At 32.7% G+C, this 19,778-nt stretch overlaps 1 protein-coding gene across 1 annotated transcript in view; it reads left to right on the plus strand.

The window, feature by feature from the left end:
* LOC126881146 (macrophage mannose receptor 1-like) overlaps positions 1 to 19,778 on the plus strand; it is a 69,080-nt gene that overhangs the window by 15,941 nt on the left and 33,361 nt on the right. The window contains exons 4-6 of the mRNA XM_050645216.1: positions 11,722 to 11,982; positions 13,190 to 13,284; positions 13,343 to 13,451. Of these exons, the coding sequence (XP_050501173.1) occupies positions 11,722 to 11,982; positions 13,190 to 13,284; positions 13,343 to 13,451 (465 nt within the window). The remainder of the gene's footprint in view (positions 1 to 11,721; positions 11,983 to 13,189; positions 13,285 to 13,342; positions 13,452 to 19,778) is intronic.

Raw genomic sequence — 19,778 nt, forward strand, 5'->3', positions numbered from 1 at the left:
TGTTACTTGTGTTTTTGAACCTAGAAAATCGTCATTTTTCGATTTTTTTCGGTTTTAAATTGTTTATAACTCGAAAACGATTATCTTTACAACAAAATTACTAAAGACCGTTTTTATTCCCAATGATCCAAAAAACCTAAAATAATGTCTAGTCGGACCGAAAAAATTAATTTTTATAATTTGTTTAAAAATTGTTTTTTAATAAATGTAGCAATAACTCAGAAACTACGGCATTTAGGTATAGGGAATATAACTTGAAAAATAATCAGTATGTCCTAAGGACTTAAAAACAAAAAAAATATATAGGGTGTTCCATTTCAAATAAGAAAGTTAATTAGATTTCCAGAAAAACGGAAGATTTGACAACAATGTAATTACCTTTATAATATCGGCCGCATTAAAAGACCCTTACCCACCAAAATCCATAAAATCGTTCTAGCGGTTTCCGAGAAATTACCGTGTTTCCATACTTTCTCGCTACCCTGTATAAGTTTATAATAACATTTCCGTGATATAATACCACCTTATACAGGTGGTTTATTATTTGTTATTTATTTCAATGTTATTTGTTATGTAAAATTTATTAATTTATACCTAGTTGCTTCTTGTTCTTGAACATTTTCATTTTGATCTTCACTCTATATCTACTCTATATCTTCACTCTACGCTACGATTGTGTTGGTTATTTGATTTGATCTTCGTTTTTTATATTCTCAATGGTTCTGTTATTTCCTTCCAAAGTCTATGGATTTTGCAAGGTAACCAGATAGTTTGTTTCTTTTTTTTTGTGAAGTTGTCTTTTCCTTGTCTCTCAGTGCTTTCTTTAACTACTTTAAGTACTATTTTTGTTTGCATCTTAGTGTTATATTTTGTTCTTACTATAAATTTCTGAACAACGTTATAATCAGATTGACAACCGTATGTGCTATAGCTATATTCTAATTCTTGTAAAGCTTTATGGCAGGGGAGCCCAAGCGGGGATTTTTGCAGTTGCTCGAGAGCGTCAGATTATCACATGGGGAGAAACCTTGTCCCCTGTAAATGTACCTCTATACCATATATGTATCTCCAATAGGTATAGGTACCTCCAATGTACCATATATTGGCTCTTAATACAGGAGAGTTCGTTAAGGGGGGTCCGAAAAAAAATCTTTCCTTAGAAAAACTCGAAATCATCAGATTAAGATAAGGTAAGTTAAGTACATGCAAAAGTGAGTATATTTAAAAAATCTGACGATTTGAGCGGGGCGTGAGGATAAGCAACTTTTATTCGAGACATTTTTTCGAATTATGGATAGATGGCGCTATAATCGAAAAAAACGATTATTGGAAATGGAAAATTAAATTTTAAAAATGGAAAGTCCCCCTCTTTATGGAAAACTTAACTTTTTTTGGTTTTAGGACCTACTCTTCACAACCCAATATGTCCCCATAACGCTCGAGTAACTGCAAATTTAGCATACTTTCCTCCCCTACTATTACTGCTATATTTAGCAACGTAATTGCCCGATAGTTTTTACATTAAAATGTATCTCCTATTTTGCATATACTGGTGATCACTCCTATATCCCTTTCATGTAATAGCAATAGTTTGTTCTTTATTATTCACTATTAGTTGATGTATCGTATTTAATAAGGGAGCATCTCCATCTTCTTTAATTAATTCTACGCAATCCAGGTGATTTGTTGTCTTTTAATCTGTTGACTTCTTCTTCCATTTCTGCTAATAATGCTGGATTTATTTTTCTGTTATCGTTTTGGTCCAGCACTATTCCATCATAAAGGGCATCCTCCCTGTTTTCTTTAACATTTTCTTTTCAATATTTAATTTTTTTTTGTTACTATATTTCCTTGTTTATCTTTGAACATCATGTTCTTGATTTAAAATCCTTTCTACTTTTTAAAGTTTTTGAATTTGGGAATTTTCTGGTTTCTGTGAGTTTATTGAGTTCTCTGACTTCTTTTTCCATATTTTCTCTTTTTTCCTTCTATGTATTTTATTTTTTCCGTCCTCAGCAGCATATATTTTTTTCTGCCTATCTTCTGTAATTATTGTAGTCGTCGGTATACATTATTCTTTTTTGTTATGTATCGAGATTCTTCATCAAACCATTGCTATTTTTCGTTTTGTGGTTTCTTGCTTTATTTTAATGGTTTTGTACGTTTCTCATCCATTGTTTATGTTTTCGTGTTTTTGTCAATTTTCTAGCCTTCATTTTTTACTTTATTATTTGTATTATTTGTACTTTCTATTACCTGTTAATTTCTTTATTTTTAATTTTTAATTCTTGTGCTTGTGTCCATTTTCTTCTTTAATATTTGACCTTCTGGGGTTCTTATTTTACTTTCCACCAGTTAGTGGTTCTAGTCTATATGGGCCCCTCATCGGTTACGCACATTTATCAGGTACATCTGATTTATATCAGACAGAAGTATGTAGATACTGTCGATGACAATATTATTAGTCTAGTCGCAACATAGGGGGCCCCGTGGGAAATTCTAGTTCGCCGTGATTTGATGGTGGTATTATAGGTTTTTTTGGTCGCTGAATCCAATGGAAGTGGTCTGGAAGCCCAAATGTGGTGCGTTTAATTGTTATTAATCAATTTTTGTTAAATGTGGTGCGTTTAATTGTTATTAGCAAATTATGGTAAAATTAGGTATTTTTCAGGTATTATTAGAAGCCCTGTAAAGAAATTGATAGTGTTAAGGTCTTATTTGGTATGTTTTTGGTCGCTGAATCGAATGCGACTAGTCGCGATTACTTAAAATATGTTATTATTTTGTTAATAACAAAATAATTGTTTATTCGTCGAAAAGCTCGAAATAATGCGCTATCTACAGCAAGTTTGTAGTCTTTTTCATAGTATTTTTATACGCTAAATCGATTGCCACTAGTCGTGATAGCTTAAACCACGTTCCGACTTTGTTATTAATAAATTATTGCACAAATTACGGTTTATACAGGGTGTCTACGTAACTTGGGACCATATGGGATACTTTTTTAATATCAATTTTACGAAAAAAAGTAATTCTCTATAAAGTGCTCTGCATAGTCTAAAACCTAAGATGCAATCATCAGATATCAAATTTTGTCAACAGTATACGAGGTATCTCAAAAAATATTAATTTCGCCCAAGAGCAAACTACCTTTATATTTCAAAATATCAAAAAATTTTATTATGAAAAGTTATTTGTAATTAAAAGCCATATTCAAATATGCAATAACAGCCTTCTACGTGAAAAAAAATTTCTGAGATTTTCCTAAATTACCGATTCCGAACATCATTTTTATTTATTAGACATGTAATAACTCTTTTATTAATAATTTTAGGAAAAAAACTTATTCTTCATAAAAATCTGTGCATGGTCTAAACCTCGCGATTAAACCATCAGTTTTCCAAGTTTGTTAATTTTATACGAGGTGTGTCAAATAATATGAATTTAGAAAGAATATAGAAATAATTATTTTTAAATTCATATTATTTGACACACCTCGTATACAAATAACAAACTTGGATAACTGATGGTTGCATCTTGAGGTTTAGGCCATGCACAGATTTTTATGAAGAATATTTTTTTTCCTAAAATTATTAATAAAAGAGTTATTACAGGTCTAATAAATAAAAATGATGTTCGGAATGGGTAATTTACGAAGAAATTTTTTTTCTCGTAGAAGGCTGTTATTGCATATTTGAATATGGTTTTTAATTACAAATAACTTTTCATAATAAAATTTTTTGATATTTTGAAATATAAAGGTAGTTTGCTCTTGAGCGAAATTAATATTTTTTGACATACCTCGTATATATATAGTTTAGCTCTCCAGGCCTAGAAGGCCCATGGCTTGGTTTACTATTCCTTTCCAATCTCTCCTATTTGCTGCTTTATTTTTCCAATTTGTGATTTTCAGTTCTTCTATGTCTTTTTCAACATCTTTCTTCCATCTGGTTTTCGGTCTACCTTTCTTCTTCTTTCCTCCTATTCCTCCCGTTAGTATTTTTTTGGGAAGTCTCGTGTTTGGCATCCTTTGGATATGTCCCAACCATCTCAGTCTTTGTGATTTTACGATCCCTACTATGTTTGGTTCACCATACATCCTCTCCAATTCCACATTTGGTCTTCTTATCCACATTCCATTCCATATCTTTCCGCCAAATATTTTTCTTAGGACTTTTCTTTCCCATACTTTAAGCATGACTTGCTCGGATTTGTTCATCGTCCATGTTTCACTGGCATACAAGACTATAGGTCTTATCACTGTCTTGTATATTCTTATCTTAGCCCCTCTAGATATGTTCTTATTTCTCAATAAGTTGTTTAGAGCAAAGATACAACGATTACCAGCCATAATTCTCGCTTGGATTTCTTCTTTTATATTTGGTCTCCTAGTGAATGTCGCTCCTAGATATTGGAATCTCTCTACTTCCTCGAATTTATATATTTTTGCCTCTGTGTTTATTGTCAGGTATTGTCCTTGTGTGTATTCTCGTTTTGTCCATTCCATATATTTAGTCTTTTCTTCGTTTATGTATATCCCTTTCTTTCTTCCTATCGCCTCTAGTCTTTTTAGTATTTCTTGTAATTCTTGTTTGCTTCTGGCTATCATTACTATGTCATCAGCGAATGCCAAGCATTGGTGTTTTCGTTGGTATACAAGTCCTGTCCTGTTAATTTCGGCTTCTCTGATGACTATTTCAAGAAGGATACTAAACAACAGTGATGACAGTGGGTCTCCTTGTCGTACCCCTTCACCGACCCTAAACTTATCTGTTTCCTTTCCATTTATTTTAACCCTGTTCTCTGTTTCTCTGAGTGTAACTTTTACCATCTTTATTAATTTTTTACTAATTCCAATTTCACATAGTGCTTTGTATATTTCTTTTCGCTTAACTCTGTCAAAAGCTTGTTTAAAGTCAATGAATAGGGCCATTGTAGATTTTCCGTATTCGTAGCTTTCCGCTTGTATCTCACGCAGCAGGAAAATTTGATCCACCGTGCTGCGTCCTCTTCTGAATCCACATTGATATTCTCCTATGTCATTATCTATCTTTTGTGTTATCTTGTCTTTTATATGTACTGCAAGTATTTTATATGCAACGTTTAGTAGGGCTACTCCCCTGTAATTATGGCATAAACTTTTGTCGCCTTTTTTGTGAATTGGACACAGTGTGGCTTCAGTCCATTCTTTTGGTATGTGTTCTTGTTCCCAAATTTCTTTTATCAGCTTTTCCAAATGCTTAATTAGTACTGGTCCTCCATATTTAAACATTTCAGCTGTTATTTCATCCTTACCTGGGCTCTTGTTTTTCTTTAGTTTTTCTATTATTTCTTTTATTTCTTTTTCATTAGGCGGTCTTTCCTGCATTTCTTCTTGATCAATATTTTCATTCGGTCCTTCTTCTTCTTCTTCTGCATATTCTGTTGTGGGAATTTCATTTAGAAGCTCTTCGAAGTATTCTCTCCATCTGCTCAGTATTTCTTCGTCGCTTACTAAATTCCTTCCATTTTTGCTTTTGTAGTGTACAGGTTTTCTTTGGAACCCCTTTTTCTCATTTTTTACTCCTTGATATAAGTTCCTGACTTCTCCATTTTTATAGTTTTCTTCTATGCATTTCAATTTATCTTCGTTGTACTTTCTTTTCTTTACTCTTATGATTCTTTTAGTTCGTTTTCTTTGTTCGTTGTATTGTATCTCCATCTCTGGTGTTTTCACTTGCATCATTTTGAGTCTTAACTTATTTCTTTCATCCAGTTCTATTTTACATTCTTCATCAAACCATTCTTTGAATCCATCTTTTATATTTCTATTACTGACTTGCGCTGCTTTGGTCATACATACTTTTATTTGCGTCCATTTTTGTTCGATGTTTTCATTTTCTGCAATATTTTCCAGTTCTCTAGTGACTAGTCTTTCATATTTACTTTGTTCTTCTTCTGACAGTAGTCTAATAGGTTTAGTTACTTTGTACCTTTTTTTCTGTTGATTTCTAAGAACTGGTATAACCTGTTTAAGTTGTATTCCGACTATAAAGTGATCTGTGTCTGCATCCGGTCCTCTATATGTTCTTATGTTCTTTATACATTTTTCCATGTCTTTTTCGATGAGCACATGATCTATTTGATTTATGGTTTTTCCATCTGGTGATCTCCATGTTCCTTGATATATTCTTTTGTGTTGAAAGTACGTGCTCATAACGATCATGTTTTTTTCTTTTGCAAAATCTATTAAGAGGTGACCATTTTCATTCGTTGTTTCATGCAGACTATATTTTCCTATGGTGGGTGTGTATATTTCTTCTTTTCCTATTTTGGCATTAGCATCACCTAGTACTATTTTTATATCGTATTTGGGAATATTTTCGAATACTGTATCTATTTGACTGTAGAAGTCTTCCTTTATCTCTATGTTTTTCTCTTCAGTCGGTGCATGTATGTTTATAAATGTTATTTTTTGGTATTTTCCTCTTATTCTTAGTATGCATATTCTCTCTGAAATTGGTTTAAAGTCAACGATTAGATCTTTCAGCTTTTTGTTTACTACAAATCCTGTGCCTAACATTCTATTTTCGCCTCCGCTATTGAAAAATAAATAGTCATTTATTTCCATTGAGTTTTGGCCTAGTTGTTTCGTTTCTTGTAGTGCTACTATTTCGAATTTATATTTTTTACATTCATCTACTAGGTGTTTCAGTTTTCCTTCTTCGTATGTTCCTCTTACATTCCATGTTCCTACTAATATATGTTCTTTTATGGGCTGCTTTTCATTAATAATCTGTACATTTTGTCTATTTCGTGTACCTGTACTTTGCCATGTCATCTCCGTTATTTCAGTCTGCTTTCGTTGTATTGCTAGTTTTTTGGTTGTATATTTTTCTCTTTTATGAGTTGTTGTTGGTTGTTATTCCATGTCCATATTTCACCATTAATGATTAGCTTCTGGTATCCTATTTTTACATTTTTTCCATTATGCCTCTCTACCATAGCCTTGCTTCTAATTTCTTTCTGAATAATTCTTTCTTCTTTTGACATATCATCATTAATATAGATTCTTTCGTCCTTTTTGGTTTTTAATTTACTTTTATTTTTCATTACTTCTATTTTGTTTTTCACGCTGTTGAGTTCCACTATGACAGTATTTTCTCCTATTTTCCTTGCTCCATTTACATCTACTGAAACTTGTAGCTCTTTTTCCATAAAATTCTCCATAGCCCCTCGTAAAACTTTCTGATCATTTGTATCAATTTTTATTCCTTGTATTATTACATTTTTTCTCTTTCTTTCTCTTTCCAATTTCTCTATTTTTTCATTTGCTATACTAATTTCTTTTTCTAATTGACCTATTTGTTTTATAGCTTTTTCGTTTGTTTCTCGCAGCTTTTTTATTTCATCTTTGCAGCCGCTTTGTTGATCTTTCAGTTCTTTAATTTCATTCTTTAGTTGTGTGATTTCGTCTCCAGATCTATATTGTTCTTTTTTTATGTCTTTTATATCCATTGCTAATTCCCTCATCATTTTCATCATTTGTTCCATTCCACTTATGTTATCTTCATCTGTTTTTTGTGATGTTCTAGCTGTTATTTTTGATTTTTTGCTGGGATGTTCCTCCTCTTCCCTTCTCCTTTTCATTTCATCATCTAATTCGCTATCTGAACTCATTGTTCTTAATTCCTAGTTATTTTTCGTGCTAGAGTTATTAGTCAATGCGTCACGGGTGAAGTTTCGTGGAGAACTCTACTCACAGTTCAAATTCCCACCCGCACCCGCGCTAGCCGTTACTAATTTTCCAGCACTTTTATTCCTAGGTAAAAATCAAAATCAAAATCCGGCCCTGGTTATCTGTTTATAATAAAATTAATTATATTATAATAAAGTTTTCTACTTACAGCTGATTCTGTTTATTAATATGCTTTATTTTCCTGTAGAAATACACCATTCACAATATTGTTTTGTTTCCACCTACTGCAAAAACCTGCTTTGTTTATATTCGATATCACACAAGTTTTTATCACTTTACACAAGAATTTAATTCCTTATCGTTGGAATTACTTTTTTCCGATTTTTTCACTGTATAATTAGTTAACTAATTAGGTTGTTTATTTATGTACCTACATATATTGGTTTATAGTTACACTGCACTTTTGTATAACACAATTGTTTTATTGCTATATCTGCCCGAGAATCGAGTTAAGATACGAGCTAAACACGTGTGTTCTATTCGCTGGTCAGCGACCGAAATCATGAAAATACATACACAAATTCCATACCTCGTATACTGTTGACAAAATTTAATATCGGATGATTGCATCTTAGGTTTTAGATTATGCAGAGCACTTTATAAAGAATGACTTTTTTTCGTAAAATTGATATTAAAAAAGTTTCCCATATGGTTCCAAGTTACGCAGACACCCTGTAGTACTTTTACTCACGGTTTTTGCTCTAAATTTTAAAAAACTACATACTTGGATTGTCATGAAATTTGGCATACACGTAGCAACATGTCAAACAAAAGAAGTGATATTGTGCCGATGTGTGCTTTCACCCTGGGGGTGACTTTCACCCCTTTTCGGGGGTGAAAAAATAAACCTTTAAAAGAAGTCCGAAAGTGGATAAACTGATTAATTCTAAGCAACTTTGGTTCTATACAGTTTTTTCACCAAGTCAATACTTTTCGAGTTATTTGCGAGTGAATATGTTCATTTTTCAACAAAAAAAAAACACGTTTTTGGTGGTTTTATAAGCACTTTCGAACTGATGAAACTTACAGATCATATAAATACAACATAAGTAAAGCAACTTGTGAAGCGGTAACAGTTAATTTCATTTCAGATGCTAATTAGGGTGTGATTTTCCCGTTTTTTTATCAAAAATAAAGGGACCAACATTATTTGGAACGTAATTTGCTTATTTTTAATACTAGATACTTTTTTAAAAAAACAATAGTAAAGTTTTTTTAAAGCTTTAAAAAAGTTGTAATGTTTTCCTGAAAAAGTGCTTCATTTTTTGATTATTTTATGTTGAAATATTCGATTTGGAATTTGACGAATATGAACCTGTTGTTCATTAGCTCCAACTCCAGTTCTTCTGGGTCTACGGACCTCACACATACACCATTTTTTTTCACTTTTTTATAGTCTACATTTTTGTTAATAAAATAAAACGTTAATAAAATTATTTTTTTCATTTTAATTGTGGCTTATTTCCCATATAAATAATTAGTCTACATTTTTGCTAAGAAATCTTTTTTTGAAAAAATACTTACTTTTTGAGTTATTTGCGAAAAACCTTTTAAAAACGTGGGTTTTGTGTTGAAAAATGAACATATTCACTCGCAAATAACTCGAAAAGTATTGACTTTTCGAGTTATTGAAAACTTGATTATTGAAAAAACTGTATAGAACAAAAGTTGCTTAGAATTAATCAGTTTCTTCACTTCCGGACTTATGTTAAAGGTTTCTTTTTTCACCCCTGAAAAGGGGTGAAACTCATCCCCAGGGTAAAAGCACACGTGTCGGCACAATATCACTTGTTTTTTGACATGTTAGCTACGTGTATGGCAAATTGCGTGTCAATCCAAGTGGTTTTTTAAAATATAGATCAAAAACCGTGAGTAAACGTACTATAAACAGTTATTTTTGCAATAATTTATTAATAACAAAGTCGGAACGTGGTTTAAGCCATCACGACTAGTGGCAATCGATTTAGCGTATAAAAATACTAGGAAAAAGACTACAAACTTGCTGTAGATCAGGGGTTCCCAAACTTTTTTGTACCACGCCCCCTTTTGTTGAAATGAAAGCTTCTCGCGCCCCCCCCCCCCTTTAAAATAAATTGTATGAGCCTAAATAGGAACAAAACAAAAACAAATAAGTATTAGCTTGAAAACAAAACATTTATTTATTCTGCCATAAGATACAACAATATCAGTTTCCATTAAATACAAAAATTATTAATAAGAGAAAAATAGATTAGGTTGGTTAGTGCGATGGATGATATGCTTGCATTTTATTTACTAGTATGCTTATTGGTGGGCAACACCCAGTTGGTAGTAAACACGCTGTAATTTTTCTGTATAAAAATATTTTTTAAAACTTTTGTTTTTTATGTTTAAGGGAAAATGTAAGCATTTTTTCAATTGAAAAATCTCCCGAAATTTTTTTAGCTTTTTTAAAGAAGTTGGCATTTTTTTTGTTTATTGAAACCTCTATTTTCTGATGGTGTAAAAAATATATACGTTACTGTGGAAAATTTTGTCACAAAAGGCAAAAATCCGAAATTTATTTTCAACCTCTCACCGTTTTCAGATTCTCAGACGTAATATAAGTTGCATAGCGAGCAGGAACCAACGAACCTGTGTTAAAAATTTACTACACTATTGCCGTTGTCTGTGATTTTTAATTTTGTGAATAAATTTTAGTTAAAAAAAATAGAAAACACGATTTTAAAGCACTAAAAATTTAAAAATAAAATATTACTAGCTTTAATTTTAAAAGTTATTTTTAAATTTTTAGTGCTTTAAAAGCGTGTTTTTTATTTTTTTTAAACTATATTTAAAAAAAAAGTCGGCCTACTTACCTATAAACTACATTTTTTTTAAACTTTTTTCTCATGAACCAAATTAAAAGTCGCAACAACTTTTTTAACGAAAAAGTATATTTAATACAAAAGAAAGTAATTATTATAATTTTAATGGCCAATTTTTCATCAATTAATTAAGTTTTTGCTTCTTTGATGGCATTTCTTCATCACATTCGGTAATCACCTACTCGCTATGCAACTTACATTACGTCTGAAAATCTGAAAATGGTGAGGGGTTGAAAATAAATTTCCGATTTTTGCCTTTTGTGACAAAATTTTCCACAGTAACGTATATATTTTTTTACACCATCAGAAAATAGAGGTTTCAATAAACAAAAAAAATGCTAACTTCTTTAAAAAAGCTAAAAAAATTTCGGGAGATTTTTCAATTGAAAAAATGCTTACATTTTCCCTTAAACATAAAAAACAAGAGATTTAAAAAATATTTTTATACAAAAAAAATACAGCGTGTTTGGGACAAAAAGAGGTAATTTTTCACCATATTTGGTAAAAAAAAAAAATTTTCAGTGAGAAAAAAAAAATAAAATCAAAAACATCGAATTTTCCAATTTTCTCGGATATTTTGAGGTTATGTGAAAAATGCTTATTTATAAAAGTTGTAGATCTTCTTATAGTCTACAACTTTGTAATTTAACTTTTTTCGATAGGATGTGCCGTTTTGCCGCAAATCGTAATTAACCGTTTTCACCCCTAAAAGCGCTCCCCCAACCCATGTTCCCCTCATCCAGATTTGGTGAAAAATGTTCCACATGTTATCTAATATGGGTACTTTCATTTGGAATTGGTCTCATCCTGCTAGTAATTTTTTATTGTTTTTTTGCTATTTGCACTGGTCTGGTAGTTTATAATTGATTGTTAAAATGTTTATCATTCTTTTTTTAATAGAGCTATGTACATTTCTAAAACTGTAATTAAAAAAATCTTTTCATTCTTTCTTTTTTCGTTAGTACCTACCACACCCACACACCCAGTATCCACTCCGCATGGCTCCTGTCATCAAGAACCATCCACTAACCATTCATCCTCTTTTTTGGCTCTCTTTTTGCCTCTCTTTTGACAATGGCGCAGTTATCACGTTAATGGTGGAAATTAAAATGATACCACTATCCTTTTTTTTTTCAGATGGCGGTAACGAATACTGGACTGCTGGTACAAGATTGCTCGATGGTAAAACTTGGTTATGGTTTACCACTGGCGATGTTATCCAATATTCTGCTTGGAATGCTGGTGAACCAAGCGGAGGAAACGAGTATTGTCTTATAACTATAAAATCGAATAATGGTTTAGTGTGGAATGATGTCAAATGTGACCTTGAATATCCATTTGTTTGTGAAAGACCTATCGATGAAAAACGGGAAGATTTGTTTGCCAATGAAGAAAAAGGTAAATATAGCCATTTATAATTAAAAATAAAAATTTTACTGGAATGAGGTAGAAACTCAAAATGTAAATATTATCTACGATAATAGAAATAGGATCATGCGTGGTCTAAAAACTAAAATGCAATATGCAATCATAATATACCACGTTTTATCAATTTTATACGAGGTATCTCAAAAAATATGAATTTATCGCTCAAGAATAAAGTACCTTTATAGTTCACACTATTTCAATTAGAAGGATATAATTGCATATTGAAACATAGTTCTTAATTCGGAACTACTTTTTATAATCACATTTTTCAATAGTGTGAAATATAAAGGTACTTTACTCTTGAGCGAAATTATCTAATATATTTTGACATACCTCGTATAAAATTGATAAAATTTCTTATCTGATGGTTACGTCTTAGATTTTATACCATGCAGAACATTTTAGTGGGAAAAACTTTTTTTTGTAATATTGATAATAAAAAAGTTTCACATTGGTTTCAAGTTACGCAGACATACTAAAAAAAAAACAACTAATTTTATAGTTTACTTGTTTCATAAAAAATTCAGCACCCACTTTTGTAGTAGAACGTTTTGATATGTTGTATATTATACATTTCTTAAGGGAAACGGAGCAAAATGCAAAATTTTGACGCATATCAAAATTTTCAATGTGTTTTAAATGTATTAATTTTTTTAGAATCCTGAGAAAACTATCTAATAAATATTTTTGAAAAATTTAAACTCAGAATGAAAGACTACATTATTACCGAGGGCCGAAAGTCCCTGAAAACTTCTATAATATTTATTTTAATAAGTAACAGGGGTGAAAATAAAAGAGAAAATTTCGAGTGATTTTTAATTGAAAATATTTCATTCAAAAGAAACTTTTTATTTATTCTAAGGGATTTTCGGCCCTCGGTAATAAAGTAGTCTTTTATTTTGCGTTTAAATTTTTCAAAAATAATTATTAGTTTTCTTAGGATTCGAAAAAAATGAATAAACTTAAAACAAATTTGAAAATTTTGACATGTGTCAAAATTTTGCATTTTGCTCCGTTCCCCTTAATGAAATTATAAAAAGTTCTATCTTGTTTGATTTTTTCCGTGAGTAAAAACTCCATTGACCCTACTAATAGCAGGCTTCTATTATTGTCAATATTAAGATTTAATAGATAAACCAACTTACAACTCATATGGTTATTTAATTTTATATTACAGATTGGCAGAATATCTTAAATGTTCACAAAAATCAACCAAATTTGGATCTTTTACACGTTAATGGAAAGGAATTCTATATATCTCAGGAGTACAGAGTAAGTAATTTTAATTACCAGATCTCTCATGCTTTTACTTTGTTGTTTATCTTTACAGGGAAATTATTATGAAGCATTAGATTATTGCCAAGTTCATAACATGAGACTAGCATCTATCGATTCTAAAGAAGAAAATGATAGATTGTACAGACACATCAGGGACATCAGTAAGTTAGGAAAAAATCTTCACTTTAAATTTTTAAATTTAAAACAGTTAATATGTAATTTTTTACTTGACACGTTATTTATTATTTATCAGTTTTTCATTTCATTTCATCGCAATAGCGTTACCATATTCTTGGTATAGAAGAAGGGGCGTGGAATTAGGAACAGAAAAACTGACGAAAATCTAAAACTTTTTCTGTCATATTTTATTTTTCAGATCCTTATTTTTTTGTGGAAAGACTGACCGAATATGGCGGAATGGGACGTTCATCGCCGTTGTTTCGATGCCGCCAGTTCATCGCCAGTCCATTTCATCGCCGCCCGTTTCATCGCCGGCCGTTTCATCGCCAGTTAGTCAGTTGATTTTGTATTATGGGAGATGACACGATACCACGTTAAATTCAGTTCAAAACTTATGACAAATGAAAAGATAAAAAATATTATTATATTAATTTACTGTTCTATTTCTACTTCCCCCAAAATTTGATACTAAATAGTATTAAAATTATAGTGTTAAATTATATTTTATATTATGAAAGTTTAAAAGTCTATTAAAAGATTAAGTATGGCAACGGGAATGGTCATATCTCGCTTTTCCTAGAAAAATAAATAATAAATGTAACTGTCGAAAGTTGGTCGAAAATTCGGAAATATGTTAGTTAGCGATTAACTGACTGGCGATGAATCGGCCGGCGATGAATCGGCCGGCGATGAACTGGCGGCATCGAAACGGCGGCGATGAACTGGCGGCGATGAAATGTCCTAGAGCCGAATATGGTTGCTGAGCTCTTTGTGCATAATATATTGTTTCATTTCGAAAACCATCTGTTAATTGATTTTGCTTGTACACTGCAAGATTCCAAAAATCCTTGCCTGAAATAAAGATGTATATTCCCCCAATTTAATAGAAATATTTATAGGCCCGGATCCTGCTTACCAAAAAAAGTTTATTAATAGCAAGCTGAAAATTTGTTAATAGCTTAACGGACTTAATAGCTCTAGTCGGACAAACTTTGATGTATGGGAACACTGGAACAGGGGAAGTTTTAATTGTGGAACAGGTTATAGGTTTCGAACGTCAGTCTACGAAAGCGTCCCATATATTTTGACGGACAGAACTTTTAATTAATTTGTTACCCTTTTATTAAACTCGCATGCAAAAATCAGGCCGCTATGCTATTTATCACCAACATAATTAATGTCATTTTACATGTTCTACGTGTCGGCTTTATTAAAATTCACAACATATTCATCGGATAATCATTTCTTCATATATTATATAAAGTTTGCTATTGAATAAACTTAAAAATAATCTGCTAGTTTTCACAATCATAAGTTTGTCAGGATGAAAAGTTCCACAATTAAAATCACGTTCCACAATTAAATCTTTCCCTGTTCCAGTGTTCCCATACATCGAAGTTAGTCCGACTAGACACCGTTGAGCTATTAACAAATATTCCGCTTGCTGTTAATAAACTTTTTTTGGTACGCGGGATCCAAGCCTATTACAATTCCACCACTACTTGATACTCCTGTACCAGACCTGCAGTTTTAGACCCGCCTGTGTATATCTATGTATAAGCCTTTCGTTCCAGTCGGGATGAAACACTGTCAGGCAGTGCGCACTTACCACAGAAACAACCTCAATATACATTGTGTCTGCCTAACTTGGAACCATATGGGAAACTTTTTTATTATCAATTTTACGAAAAAAAGTTATTCTTTATAAAGTGCTCTGCATAGTCTAAAACCTAAGATTCAATCATCAGATATCAAATTTTATCAATAGTATAGGAGGTATGTCAAAAAATATGAATTTCACTTAAGAGTAAAGTACCTTTATATTTCACAATATCGAAAAGTATTATTGGAAAAAGTTGTTTGAAATTAAAAATTATCATCGAATATGTAATTACATTCTTCGAATTGAAAAAAACATTTGAAAATTTTCCAAATACTTGTCCATTAATTTTATTTTTTATTTATGATAACTCCGTTAGTATTAATTTTACGAAAAAAAGTTCTGCATGATCTAAAAACTAAGATATGAAATTGTATCAATTTTATACGAGGTATGTAAAAAAATATAAATTCCACTCAAGAGTAAATTACCTTTAATTTTGACAATAATGAAAATTGTTATTATAACAAGTTGTTCGTAATTAAAAATTATGTTTCAATGTGCAATTACATCCTTATAACTGAAATATTGTGAACTATAAAGGAACTTAACTCTTGAGCGAAATTAGTATTTTTTGACATACCTCGTAAAAAATTGATTAAATGTAATATCTTATAATTGCATCTTAATTTTTAGACCAAGTAAAACATTTTATGAGGAAAAACTTCTTTTCGTAAAATTAATAATAAAAGAGTTTGCAATAAATGACCATGATGTTGTGTATACGTAATTTGAGAAAAAATTTCATTTTTTTTTTCGATTAGAAGAATGTAATTGCATATTACAACATAATTTTTAATTCCAAACAATTTTTCTTACTAACAATTTTCGCTATTGCGAAATATAAAGGTACTTTACTCTTAGGCGAAATTCATTTTTGACATACCTCCTATACTATTGATAAAATTTGATATCTGATGACTGCATCTTAGGTTTTAGACTATGCAGAGCACTTTATAAAGAATAACTTTTTTCGTAAAATTGATAATAAAAAAGTTTCCCATGCGGTTCCAAATTACGCAGACACACTGTATATGCATGACAGATTGATACATATCGTTAGGTAAAGATGCCTGTTATGATTCTGATCCAACTCCTGCCTGTTTGCTTTTCCCAATACTTTAACCCTAATAGACACGTTTTTCCAAAATACCAAATACATGATAATATTAGATATCTAAGAAAACAAATAATATACAAACATAAGTACATTGAGAAAATGTACTGATAGAAAGGGTCCATCAAAGGGTTGATCAGACAATAATAATCAAACAACAGAAATAAGGGCCAAGATAGAAATAGCAAGAAATGCGTTTGTAAAAAAAATGAAAATAATTCTGTACAACAAAGACCTTAGATTAGAACTGAGAATATAAGCTCTGAGATGCTACGTGTTTTCGATACTGCAATATGGACTTAGGCTACTGAAAGCTGGACATTGAAGCAAGAACACATTAATATGCTACAGTCATTTGAAAAGTGGTGTTACAGGATTATGCTTAGAACAGCATGGACACAGAAGAAAACGGAACACGGAAATATTGCGAGAAATGAGCAAATTATACGAAATAATAAACATAATAATAATAAGAAAGTTCCGCGCTTAGCTACTCATTTGGCATTTTTAAGTGGACAAAAACGGACATAGAAAATCTTCAGCGAAAAGTAAGAACGCACCTCACAAGGGCACAAAAACACCATCCCAAAAGTGCAGTAGAAAGAACGACATTACCACGGAATTTAGGAGGAAGAGGACTTATGGATATAGGTGCGCAATTATACAAACAAATTGCTAACTTAAGAACTTATTTTCAGATGAAGGCTGAGACATCTACTCTACATCGCGCTATCTGCGCAGTAGATGACACAACACCGATCAAACTGATGGAACCAGAAATGCGCATAAACCACCTCACTAAAGACGAAAAAATGCGCACCTGGATGGGCAAACCTCTGCACAGGCGACATCCGAATGAGGTCAGCCAAGACAATGTCGACAATAGGGCGTCGAACTATTGGTTGATATGAGGAAGGATGTTCCCTGAAACGGTGGGATCATTACTGGCCATTCAAGATCAGGTTATACCAACTAGAAATTACCTGAAATATATCATCAATGACCCTCAAGTTCAAAACGACAGATGCCGATATGGGTGTCAAGCCCAAGAAACCATCCAACATATAGCCGGGGGCTGCCAGGCCTTTGCTGCAACTGAATACAAGGAACGGCATGACTCAGTTGGACAGATCCTTCATCAAGAGATAGCTATCAACCTGGGACTTCTCCAAACGGTTCATCTCCCATATTATCAATACGTTCCTGGGAGTATGCTTGAGGATGGCAACTACAAGCTATACTGGGATCGCACTGTGCTCACAGACCAAACAGTGGCACATAATAGACCAGATCTCGTACTAGTTATTAAATTAACAAGACAAACAACACTAATTGATGTGGCGATACCCGACAACAATAATCTACATTGTAAATTTACTGAAAACATCGCCAAGTACAGAGATCTGAAAATTTAAATACGGAGACAATGGAGAATGCAAAGTACCCAGAGAATATCGATTATTATGTCTACTACTGGAGTCATTCCGAAGACCCTTCTCGAAAGCATCAAAAAGCTGGGTCTGAATGAACGTCTTTATAAGACCATGCAGAAAGCTGTACTACTCGCGACGGCCAGAAGTGTACGAACATTTTTGGGAGATACACCTGCATACCAAGTCACCTGGGGCTCGATAACATGGAAAGAGTCCCACCAGAGCTCAATCCTTTTGATACCGTACCTAGGTATCTGGGATGAGTCAATTTTCTGGATAAGAAAGTTACAATATCTGGGACACGTAATGAGGGGAAAGCGATATAAAATGCTAAGACTGATACTACAGAAAAAGATAGGCGTTATAATGACAGATTAGAAGACTAAAATTCACCTCCAAATACCTGGTGAAAACATTACCGAAACGGAAAATTTCGCAATCAACCGGGGTCTATTTCAAGGAGACTCGTTGAGTCCATTGTGGTTCTGTTTAGCTTTGAAACCCCCTTTCCCAACTATTAAACTCCACTGACTCAGGTTTTAGCATTAAAAACAATAATACTGTGGTAGCGAAGCTCAATCATCTGTTGTATATGGATGATTTGAAATTAATGGCTTCCACTCAAGAACACCTAGAACAGGTGCTAAAAACTGTAGAAACATTCTCTAATGATATTAGTATGCAGTTCGGCCTAGACAAGTGCCGTGTTTTGAATATAGTCAGAGAAAAGGTACAGCCCGGTCAATTCGATATGCAAAATGGCCAGAACATCGAGGCCGTGGGCGAAAACGATATGTACAAATATCTTGGAGTAAAGCAGGCGCGGAAAATTGACCATAATCAAATGAAAACTGAGATAACTACTGAGTTTATACGAAGGGTAAAACAGCTGCTTCGTTCACAGCTTAACAGTAAAAAATTGTTTAAGGCACTAAACACCTACGCTTGTTCCGCGCTTAGCTATTTATTTGGTATTGTTAAGTGGAAAAAACGGATATAGAAAATCTTCAGCGAAAAGTACGAACACACCTCACGAAAGCACAAAAACACCACCATAAAACTGCAGTACAACGAACGACATTACCGCAGTATTTAGGAGGAAGAGGACTCATGGATATAGGTGAGCAATTAGATAAACAGATTGCTAATTTAAGGACTTATTTTCAGATGCAGGCTGAGACATCTACCCTACACCGCGCTATTTGCGCAGTAGATGACACAACACCGATCAAATTGAGGGAACCAGAAATGCGCAAAAACCACCTTACTAAGGATGAAAAAATGCGCACCTGGATGGGCAAACCTCTGCGCAGACGACATCCGAATGAGGTCAGCCAAGACTATGTCGACAAAACGGTGTCGAACTATTTGTTGACATCAGGAAAGATGTTCCCTGAAACAGAAGGTTCAATATTGGCCATTCAGGATCAGGTTATACCAACTAAAAATTACCTGAAATATATCGTCAAAGACCCTCTGATTCAGAACGACAAATGCCGATACGAATGCCGAACCCAAAAAACCATCCAACATCTTACAGGTTGCTGCCAGGCATTTGCTGCAACTGAATACAAGGAACTGCATGACGCAGTGAGAAAAATCCTGCATCAAGATATAGCTATCAAGCTGGGACTTCTCCAAACGGAACATCTCCGAAATTATCAATACGTCCCTGAGAGTACGCTTGAGGATATCAACTACAAGCTATACTGGGACCGTACTCTGCTCACAGACCAAACAGTGGCACATAATAAATCAGATCTCTTACTAGTTAATAAATTAACAAGACAAACAACACTAATTGATGTGGCGATACCTAACAACAATAATCTACGTAGTAAATTTATTGAAAAGATCGCCAAGTACAGAGATCTGGCAATTCAAATACGAAGACAATGGAGAATGGAAAGGACCCAGACGATACCTATTATTATGTCTACTACTGGAGTCATTCCGAAGAACCTCCTCGAAAACATAAAAAAGCTGGGTCTAAATGAACACCTTTATAAGACCATGCAGAAAGCTGTACTACTCGCCACGGCCAAATGTGTACGAAAATTTCTGGGAGATACTCCAGCATACCAAGTCACCTAGGGCT

This window comes from Diabrotica virgifera, chromosome 3, assembly GCF_917563875.1.
Source record: "Diabrotica virgifera virgifera chromosome 3, PGI_DIABVI_V3a".
Taxonomy (NCBI): Eukaryota; Metazoa; Arthropoda; class Insecta; order Coleoptera; family Chrysomelidae; genus Diabrotica; species Diabrotica virgifera.